The sequence below is a fragment of the Cyprinus carpio genome, chromosome A24 (assembly GCF_018340385.1).
Source record: "Cyprinus carpio isolate SPL01 chromosome A24, ASM1834038v1, whole genome shotgun sequence".
Lineage (NCBI taxonomy): Eukaryota > Metazoa > Chordata > Actinopteri > Cypriniformes > Cyprinidae > Cyprinus > Cyprinus carpio.
The window spans coordinates 22297461-22308515 of record NC_056595.1 but is presented as its reverse complement, the minus strand read 5'-3'; the positions used below and the strand labels follow the sequence as shown (position 1 = coordinate 22308515).

At 37.5% G+C, this 11055-nt stretch overlaps 1 protein-coding gene across 2 annotated transcripts; it reads left to right on the top strand.

Annotated features, from left to right (window-relative positions):
* Positions 1-640: 640 nt before the first annotated feature.
* LOC109092449 (3-phosphoinositide-dependent protein kinase 1-like) lies at positions 641-10595 on the top strand. Of its 2 annotated transcripts, none has more exons than XM_042714719.1 (14): positions 641-796; positions 3011-3205; positions 3298-3340; positions 3458-3595; positions 4487-4631; positions 4726-4823; positions 4945-5020; positions 5225-5293; positions 5863-5959; positions 6042-6215; positions 6312-6541; positions 6625-6682; positions 8871-9023; positions 9107-10595. In XM_042714719.1, exons 1-14 carry the CDS (start codon positions 773-775, stop codon positions 9218-9220), a joined length of 1614 nt encoding a protein of 537 aa, XP_042570653.1. In that variant the 5' UTR covers positions 641-772; the 3' UTR covers positions 9221-10595. The 2 variants fall into 2 exon arrangements, with proteins under 2 accessions (XP_042570653.1, XP_042570654.1); XM_042714720.1 differs by lacking the exon at positions 641-796 and adding an exon at positions 829-1205.
* Positions 10596-11055: the final 460 nt, after the last annotated feature.

Sequence of the window (11055 nt, the reverse complement as noted above, 5' to 3'; positions counted from 1 at the left end):
AGATGAAGTTTGGTTTGTCCTCAGCCACTGTCACGTTTTTCCCGCTTGCTTTAAGCTGGGGATGCAATTGTCTTGGCAACTGTTGATTTGAGGTGCTGCACAGACACTATTGGAATTTAATTAGAATGAGCTATTGAGCATGGCACGGTGGACATCACTAAATCAACAATAAAGATGACTGTTTCCCTATTGTCCTCTGTGCATCCTCAGCACATATATTTGGTGTATAAAGGCAAAGTTTAACACTTTAAAGCTACTTTGAAACTATCTGTATTGTATAAAGCACTATATGAATAAAGGTGCCTTGACTTGACATGACTTGTAATTTAATTAATTTACATGTAAATCTATTGGGGCTTATTACCACATGAATGCATTATTGTATATACTACTCTATTGCATTTAAGGGTTTATTTTTTCAATATTTTAGATTGACATTACGGATTAAATGTTATTGGGATGTTATAGCAATTCAAATATGGGTGATATGTGATATACACATCTGCTGATCCATAGTTCCAACCCTATTCCATAACATGGGTGATATGTGATATACACATCTGCTGATCCATAGTTGCAATCCGCTTCCATAACACCTGGAATTATTTGGGGATTCGCCGTTTGGGGCGCACGGTATTTTTTCCCCTCTCGACTGCAGTAATGTTGTTGTGGCGTGACGTCACAGCCGTGAAACGAAGACGCAGAGCGGGCGGCCATGACTCCAGTCTCCACAAATATTTAATCCCAAATAAATTACCCACGGAAAACTTCCATGGCAAGAGCCACGAGTCAGATCGTGAGTACCGGCAGCGTTTCGGGAGCACGGGCTCGAAGCCGCCTCATGCCGCGTCGCGCGCGCTGCTTGTTACGGCGTTTTTTAGGGGGGTGGCGCGGGACGCTCGCGACCCGAGTCTTTAGCTTAGCATGTTAGCCCGCTAGTCCTCAAAACAAGCGCAAGCCTATTAACCAGGAAGTGTCAACTTTTGTTTCTTACCGTAATTTACACAGGGATTTCTGAATGAATTATCAGTCTCGATGATGATATTCTTAAGAGACCAGCGTGGGAAAACGCTCATATTATTGTGCGTTAGCCCTGCGAGCTAATTCTGTCAACAAATGAAGTTGCTTGTTTTCTTAGCCGTTAGCCTGACCGCTAACTCACGACATAGGCGCTTGGTTCTGCCCGTCTTAAACCTGCTCTAAATGTACGAAAGTAAATTTTATTTCTAAGAATTATTTAAGTGAACATCCAGGGCTTTTCTCGGGTCTCTGACATACTGCAACACCGTTTTTGAGTCAGTAGCGCTTCTAGCAGAATCGCCTCAGGTTGTTTTGCCTCATTTGCGTATCTGTTTCAGTCAGTTTATCACTATAACCCGTGTTTTTAAAGAATATTAGCAACATTATATATCTATAGCTGTTTATTAACCTGTCCGTGTTCTCTAATACTTATTTAGGTGTGTTATTTCTATTAAAATGATCCGACTCAGAGTTGCGGCCTATAACAGTGGTTTAGAGATTTGCAAGGTTTCACCTTCTCAGGTGTTTTTGACAGTCGATTATTACCAAGTGTAACGTTATATAGATCACTAGACTAAGGCATAACCCTTATGAATATGATTGGTGAAGTATTATGCTCATTGCTGGGTCATTTAGAGGCTCGTCATCATTAAACTGAGTATGTAGCTTGTATAGATTTATTAAGATGTAAAGTAACTTTGGTCTGATATTTCTGTTATTATCAATATTGCATGAGTGCTATGAATTAATATTGTGGAGCATAGGTTGCATAGAGCAGGTAAGGGAAGTTAACATGATTATTGGTGGAGGGTTGACTAAAGTTCTTGTTGACACGCGTGACTCATGTTTTATAGAGGTGTTTTGAAGCTCGTTAGTGTAGGAATTCTGATTCTGAATAATGTGAGCCGTAGTTACAGGGAACTAGTGATTATTACATCCAGCAGTGTGAGAGAAATACCTTGCATGTGTGTTTGCAGTGCTTGTTAGTTCCCTTTTTAAAGATTTCACAATGAGATCAAGTATAATTTAAGCAGAGACACGAATAAGTTGTTTAAGAATAATTATATATTAGGAGAACTTTTATTGGATGCTATTGAACTCATAAAATCTGTTTTATACAGTCAGGAAGACACTGTTTTCAGTTATCAAAAGCTTTAATCATCATGTAATTATATGTGTTCTAGGTGAGCCCAGATTTGTTAAAAATCAATATCTAAAGTGTTAATACATAAACCATATGCTTTTATCTTGCTTAAGTTTGACTTTTTTTCTGTCAACTTTGAGTGATGTACATGAATTTACAGTAATGACATCACACATAAAAAGCAAAATATGAATAGTTTATACAGTGTGTTTGAGAATATATATATATATATATAAATTATATAAAAAAAAAAAAAAAAAAAAAAAAAAAAAACACACACACATGTAGAATTCAATAAACTATATGTTAAGTTTGTTATTTCGAGAAAATAACTTTTCAGCATTTTTAAAGAATAATTTCAGTTTTTAATATTGAAATAATTTATAGTAAAATTAATGTTTATAGTGTGTGTGTGTATATATATATATAATATATATATATATATATTATTATTTATGTATAATTATTTATAATTTTTTAAATATTGTGATTGTGTGTGTGTTTTTAGCTATGTACTATATATTGATTTTGAAAAATATTATTTATTTTATTATTATTTATTATTTATGTATAATTATTTATAATTTTTTAAATATTTTAAAGCAAAATCAATATATTTTATAGAATATTAATAATATATAATTCATTATATATATTAACTTAAGCATTTTGTAAAATGTAATGTTTATTATATAAACTAAAATATTAAAAACATAATAAATAAAATGATTATCATTTAAAATGCTAAAAGTTTGAACTGTCATAAAGTATGCATTAATTCATCAAAGGCAGTCGATGAGTAATGTGAGAAATACACTGACTTTGTCTCTCTCTCTCTCTCTTCAGTATGATGTTGCATCCCTCCACTCCTCTGTTCTCATCTCCTGTCCATCCATGGTAAGAGGCCAGCAGGACACGCCCCGTCTCCACGGCAACAGCATGGAGGGACAGGCACCACCCCCCCAGCCCACCCAGCCTCGCAAAAAGAGACCCGAGGATTTCCGATTTGGCAAAATATTGGGAGAAGGCTCCTTCTCTACTGTATGACTTGCACACATCAATGCACATTTGATGTACCTTAGCTAGTTTTACTCATTTAATGTACTAACCTTTGCCGTCTTTGCTGCTTACAGGTTGTCTTAGCAAAGGAGCACTCGACGGGGAAAGAGTATGCAAGTAAGTCATTAAACCATCAGACTGTGGTTCATATGCATTCAGTTCATCCCTATTACATTTGACGCAGACTGTCAGATGTGAGCCTGTACTGAAAAATGTTGGTGCATGTTTCAACAGTTAAGATCCTGGAAAAACGCCACATAATGAAGGAGAACAAAGCACAATATGTCAAGAGAGAAAGAGACATCATGTCACACCTGGATCATCCGTTCTTTGTCAAGCTCTACTTCACCTTTCAAGACGAGGAGAAGCTGTGTATCCTTCACACATACATACATAACTAGTGGTTGAGCAATACTGATTGTCTAGTTTTAATATCTATAAAGCACAGAATAGTAGCTGTAACATTTACTTGAAAATATTTAACTGTATGTTTATTTTTATTATGTAATATATTATTAGGGCTGAATGATAATTCATAATCATGATTCCTGCTTCTCTTGATTTATTAAGCATAATCATCTGCAATATTTGCCTCCTGGTTATTTATCTTGAAAACATTTTAATTTGGCATTTGCGTTATCTTAAATTGTTAACAAGCCTCAACAAGCTTTCATGGTTATGGTTGCCAGATTTGAAGAGTTTAAATCCCCCAATCAGAGCTTCAGAGCTTTTTTTTTGTAAATCGATGCATTTTCTTCCTAGTGGTTTATATGTTGTGTGTATGTGTATATATATATATATATATATATATATATATATATATATATATATATATACATATACATATACATGTGTGTGTGTATATATACGTGTGTGTGTATATATATATATATACGTGTGTGTGTGTATATATATATATATATATATATATATATATTCACACATACATGTGTATATATACATACAACATACGTAAACAAAAGTATATCATCATAGAAAATATTATATATAGCATTATATACTACACAAAAAAAGTGCCTTCTCCCACTATTTTGTGTAATATAATATACAAAATATTTTATATATGTAAATTAACAAGATGTGTATTTTTTGAACTGTCACAAATGGGCGCTACGTTCAATGGCAGTAATCTCAAAATGTTGACCAATTAATTGGCTTGGCTGTTAGCATTAAATTACTAAACAAAACCGGTCCAATGTCAACACTGCATTTAATCGAATGCTTTCCTGAATGCACTGTCAGATTTTGGATTGAGCTACGCTAAAAATGGCGAACTGCTGAAATACATTCGAAAAATAGGCTCGTTTGACGAGACCTGCACACGTTTCTACTCTGCTGAGATAGTTTGTGCTCTTGAATACTTGCATAAGAAGGGCATCATCCACAGGTCAGTAGGTTTGTCTTTAAATTGTCTGTCAATCCCTTTTTTATTGCATGGCATTGATTTATTGAGAGAATGTATTATTGTGGTTTTCTTACAGAGATCTGAAGCCGGAGAATATTCTGCTCAGTGAGGAGATGCACATTCAAATAACAGACTTTGGCACGGCCAAACAGCTGTCCTCTGACAGCAAACAGGGTAAGCACACATACACTGCATAACGATCGTCCTCTGACAGTGTAAACATTCATACAGAAGTATCCTCTTATGATAGTGCATTTACTAAGTGATACTGTCAATCTGATGCTTTCTCCTGCAGCAAGAGCAAACTCATTTGTTGGTACGGCTCAGTACGTCTCTCCTGAATTACTGACTGAGAAATCTGCCTGCAAGAGGTAAACACGGCTGATGAGTATTTCATGTTGTGCAGTTGTAATGCTTTCATCAGTAATGAAACAGGGCTAATTCAGAGATGCTGATGGTTTTTCTTCTGAATGCAGGAGACAATGTGTACAATAACTAATCAAGATCAAGAACAGGGGTTTATTTGTGCGTTTGGCTGAAAATACTTGTCCTAATCGTCTTGTTTCTTGTTGTAGTTCGGATCTCTGGGCATTAGGCTGCATCATCTACCAGCTTGTTGCTGGTTTGCCACCATTCAGAGCTGGGTGAGTTTACTTTGTGTAAAACTACTTATTTGTTTAAAATGGTCTCAGTGAACTACAAGTCAACTAATTGTGCCCGGTGTAATTAACAAATATGTTTTTTATGGTGTGATTACATCGATGCATTCTTGCGTTCATAACAGCTTGATGAGCAACATAGAATTAGAGGCTAAAAACAATCTAGCAAGTAACAAACAAGAAATCCTTCAAAAAACATTCCAATAAGAAAACATTCTAATAAACAAACATTCTCATAAAAAAACATTTCAGATAATTATCAATGTAAAATAGAAATCTTTTCTAACAAATGTTTTTATTTTCACTTTTGATCAATTTAATTGTTTTTTTTTTTTTTTTGCTGAATGAAAGTATTAATTTATTTGTAAAAAAAATGTTACTCATCCTAAACTTTTACAGGAGTGTACATAAAGCGCAGAACACTTAACAAACTTATTAATCTCATTAACTGACTAGTTGGTTATTGGGTGATCATGACCCATTCCTAACATCTGCTTTGTCCATGTGATGAGGTCTCCAGTCACTAATCATTGTTTTCTTTTAATCCATCCCAGGAATGAGTATCTAATATTCCAGAAGATTATAAAACTCGAGTACGAGTTTCCTGAGAAATTTTTCCCCAAAGCTAAAGACCTTGTGGAGCAGCTTCTGGTCAGCCTTATTTAGTCATGAATGTTTGTTTATAGTGTAGGTGTGGATCAGCTGTGCACTCATTGGTGTCTTGTTTTCACAGTCACTGGATCCGTGCAAGCGGATTGGCTGTGAGGAGATGGGCGGCTACGGGCCGCTGAAGTCCCACCCTTTCTTTGAGACAGTTGGCTGGGATGATATACATCTGCAGACTCCACCCAAACTAACGGCATATCTGCCTGCCATGTCTGAGGATGATGAGGACTGCTATGGAAATGTGAGTCAACACAAACAGCTCACACAGAGGTCGGATTTTCTTCAGAGAACATGAAATCTAGAGTATTCTTAATCTCCTTTTCTCGTTCATTTTCAGTATGATGATCTCCTCAGCCAGTTCAGTTGTATGCAGGTGGCACAGCCTGGCCACGCCCCTTTAGTTCCCTTCACAGGAGAGACAAGTCAGCCTACATATAACCCCTCCCCTAGTGTGGATCAGTTTATACATATTCATGAGCTGGACAGTAATTGCATGGAGCTCGACCTACAGTACAGCGAAGAGGAGAAACGCATCCTACTGGACAAGCAGGGTGCTGCAAACCCATGGTACACAAATACTAAAAATTTGTATGTGACTTTCTATCCTTGTGTGCCTTATGTAAGCATTCTGTTCTTTTGTTTTTTAACAGGCACCAGTTTGTGGAGAATAACCTCATCTTAAAAATGGGCCCAGTGGACAAACGCAAAGTGAGTCACAGTTGGTGATCTGTTTCTTAAGAATATGTAATCAGATAGATTTAGATCCAATTCTTGAACAAATGATTCATATGATTTGGTTTTTTTTCGTGAATCACAACCATGACCAGTAGGCCTGGGCGATATGGCCTAAAAAAAAAATCCCAGATTTTTTCACAAAAAATCCGATTTACGGTTTAAATCGATTTTTCCCCCCCCCTACTTAAAATCAATATTTAGATGACAAAGAAATTGTTCAAAACAAGTTTTAACTTTGGTCAGATTTTTTCACAAAAAATCCGATTTACGGTTTAAAATCGATTTTTTCCACCCCTACTTAAAATCAATATTTAGATGACAAAGAAATTGTTCAAAACAAGTTTTAACTTTGTTTTGATTTTACTTTCTGGGATTTGATCTGGATTTCCCCCTTGGGGTTAAAGTGCAATCAGAAACAACAGGCCAAAAAGACAAGATGGCAGGCCCTGCCATTGTAAACAGTGAAAACATAACATAACATAAAATGTAACATAACATTCTTATCATACTGGAGACAGTTTGTAAATGTTTGTAAGACTGTCAGAGGTCTTCACAATTTTTTTTTTCCCATGGGAGCCGTACTGATAGGGCAAATTCAATCAGAGAGACACTTTTACCGTTAAGTATCAAAAGTTACATCTAGTCACAAATAGCATGTCTTTTTATAAATCTGTCATCCCTGATATGCAATGCAATACAAAAGGGGCTATCATTCTTTATCATTTACCAGTCAAATTTATAACTGAGACAAGATGATTGAAAAAAAAAAAAAAAAAAAAAAACAGTATTACCTTAAAGCTGGAAAGACTTAAGTTTTTTTTTTTTTATAAATTTTTTTATACTAGCCCATCATGCATCTAACCATCCAAGTGCAGACTCTGCGTTAAGAGCTGTTAAGATCAAAACTGGCAACTCTACAGTGAGTCAGTGTCATGAACGTAGGGCAGAGCAAGTGTAAATATATTTTCTAGTCTATATTTCCATCTCGTAATGCTGCTTGTTTAATTTCTTATTTTTAATAAATATAAATTATTTGTAAATAGAGCAGACACTGTCTAACTGTGTCTACACCGGACGCGAGAGTTGTCGTGCTGCGCCCCGCTGCGCTAAAAGTCTGTCTAAACTTGATGACATCACACTACAGTTGCAAATCATCTGAAAGTAGTGTCAGTACAGTTCGTCACAAATAGAACGAGCATCAGTTTACTGATGGGGATCGTGTCCAGTGTAGACAGCATCACTGGGTTCTATTGTCTTTTGTCGGATCGCGCCACTCGTGTCCGGTTTAGACATGGTGTGAGTTTTTTAATGGGTTATGTTACAGCCCTGCTTGTTTTTTATGAAATATCTGTATGGACTACATGATCATATCATCATATTATTTACTGCCATATGAGCCACAAAAGTAAAGCTTGGCGAGCCGCACACGAGTAACACTGCTGTAGGTTGCTTTTTGGCAGATATGCTGTGCTTGTGCTGCCGCAGTCTTGTTTATTTCATAATGTTTTATCTCTCTCACTCGGCAGCAGAGTATGTGAGCGGAGTGGAGTGGCAACAATATCCCCTCCGCGCTCCGAGCATTTAATAATCACTCTGCTCCAGCTCCACTCCGCGCTCATTGATACCAGAAACACCGCTCCGCCTTCGCTCCGTGGCTAAAGTATTTCATTATGTTTGAAATGTTATGTTCATAAAATAGCCTATTAAAATAAAATAAATAAAATAACAGGAGAGTTTCAAAGTGGCTTAGGCTATTGTGTGCAAACTTTTTTTCCTACCACATGCCAAACTAATAATGTGGTTGTCAGCATTAAAAGGTATAATTGCTGCTTTATGCTGTGCAAATTTTGTGATGAAAATAACTACATTTTCGTCAGTTATTTTATCTACAGATCGATGCATTTCTTACAGATTTCTGCTCAGAATGACTCATATGATTTGGTTATTTTAAGCAAATCAAATCACACAGCATGACCAGTGTACTCTAATTCCCAACTCTTACGAACTGATACTTTTTAGTGAATCGAACACTGTTGGAACACTATATTGATCAATCAGCATCCAGGACCAGAACTGTCCGTTTTATATTCATACTTGAGTAAAAGAGTTGAAGTGTTTTTCTTTTTCATCCTGTTTTCCCTTTTTTTTTGTACATGTGTAGGGTCTGTTTGCACGGCGGAGGCAGTTGCTACTGACTGAAGGTCCTCACTTGTACTATGTGGATCCGGTCAATAAAGTTCTGAAAGGGGAGATTCCTTGGTCACCTGAACTACGGCCTGAAGCGAAGAACTTTAAAACCTTCTTTGTTCACACGGTAACTACAATCCCAATTATCTTCTCGTAGCACTTCTGTGTATTTTAAACCAGATGTTTAACGATCACGCTCTGTTCCCGTAGCCAAACCGGACGTACTATCTAATGGATCCAAGTGGCAACGCTGACAAATGGTGTAAGAAAATCCAGGAAGTCTGGAGGAAGATCTACCACAAACACCAGAGCCCCAGCCTATAGGACTACAGCGCCTCCCCCCTCCTTTGGCCACACCCCCCACAGCCCTCCAGCCAATCACAGGACAGGGACACGCCCCTGTAGAGACATCTCTCTCCAGCTATATTTTGTCTTTCTGTCTCTTCATATATCAGTCCTGTCACTCCAGGCACTTTCTCTGTTCGGATTCAGTTGTTTCGCGCGCTGAGGGTGGAGTCTTTACAACCAAAAGCAGCAAGGCCGTAGTCAGCATGTCGTGTCGTGCAAGCAAGCCATAGAAAATCACACGTTTAGACGATCACGCAAGTCTTTCCATCGATTTCAACCGATGCAGGTAACGAACACTCAGAACCATGCAATCTCCACCTGTCTGTTGCGGAACAAGTACACACGTTGTACTTTTTTCTCGCTCGACGCTCACACACACTCAGCTCCTTCCCTTCAGATATCTAAATGGGAGCGTGTTGCTTAAGTCTGCATTTAGAGTTAAGGCGGGTCCTTTTACCCTTATTGGCTACAGTAGCTGGTCTTGCTGATTCCCATTGGAGGATGTGGTGTCGAACGCCTCAGCATATTCACGTTACCTTCAAATCGCAGGAGACGGCACCACACCGCCACAAAAGCCACATGGGTAATGTGGTTTGAGAGGATAATTTGTCGCCCCTTTGGCCCCCATGCTAAAAGCACGACTGAGTTTAGTTGTTTTCCTTTAAAGTGCGTGCATTGTAACGGTATGCATTGCTGATTGGAGGCTTGTGACGGAGGGGCAATCTGATCGTGTGCGTGCATGCGCGATTGTCTCCTCTCATTTGGCCGTTTTTAACAGGAAGTCCGTGGAGTGAGTGAGACGACAGACTGAGTGTGTGCGTGCATGCGTCTTCCTGATCGGTAACAGATGACTGTGATGTACAGTTGATGTAATATTGCAAATGGGAGGTGAGTAAAGAGGTGACTCTAGGATCCAGGTTTTGTATTTTTATTCTTGTATAAGGTTATTGGGCCGCTCCGTTCTGGCCTGGCTTCTCTGTGTTATTTAAATTCTAATATATGAAAGCATATTTGGATTGAAGTCATGTTCCAGGGCCTTGCTGTGTATGTATTGAAAATGTAAAGCCTTTGAATGTGAAGAATTATTGTAAACTATGATATTTTACTGCTTTTGTTTTCTTACTATATCATATACATTTTCTATTTGCGCAGTGATTGGCTCATTTCTGATAATTTAATGCCTGTATGCGCACGGCCCCGCTTGTCTGTGTGTGTGTGTGATACTGTGTGTGTGTGAGTGTGTGTGGGTGGGTGGGGCCCTTGTAGGCAATGTGTGTATTCTTCTTGTCGGCCTTTTGCGCTCGGCAAAACCTAGAACTGAAATAAAGCATGTAGGGTTTTAGGCCAACAACCACAGTCTCTTTGTGTTTCTCCATGGGTTTGAACAGTATTTATTTTTATTTTAAAGTTTTTTTTTTTTCCTGACAGTCCAAAGAAAAAAACAATTATTGTATACAGGAAATAAATGAAGCATACTTTTAGAAATGTTAAGAACTCTTAAATTTCCAAACAATCTTTTTGCTAAATATATATTTTATTTTAAGTGTGTGTGTGTGTGTGTGTGTGTGTGTGTGTGTGTGTGTGTGTATGTGTTGGTTACAAGTCAGATTCACAAATAGAAAAATCAATTAGACCCACTCATTAGGATTAGTTCACTAATACCTGTATGGAAATCTGAATCTGCCGCCCTCTATAGTAAACACATGGAATATCACATTTGTTCGTGCAGCCTTCCAGTCTGATATATGGGCTCTGTCTCAAAACCATTGTCCTTTTGAGAATCACAGGCATCATATGATGACCAATAAAGG

Bases quoted from the DNA above. Each gene is read 5' to 3' on its own strand.
- LOC109092449 (XM_042714719.1), top strand. From the start codon at position 773: ATGGCAAGAGCCACGAGTCAGATC. The intron at 797-3,010 runs GTGAGTACCGGC...CTCTCTCTTCAG, and splicing joins CAAGAGCCACGAGTCAGATC to TATGATGTTGCATCCCTCCA. The intron at 6,542-6,624 runs GTACACAAATAC...GTTTTTTAACAG, and splicing joins CAGGGTGCTGCAAACCCATG to GCACCAGTTTGTGGAGAATA.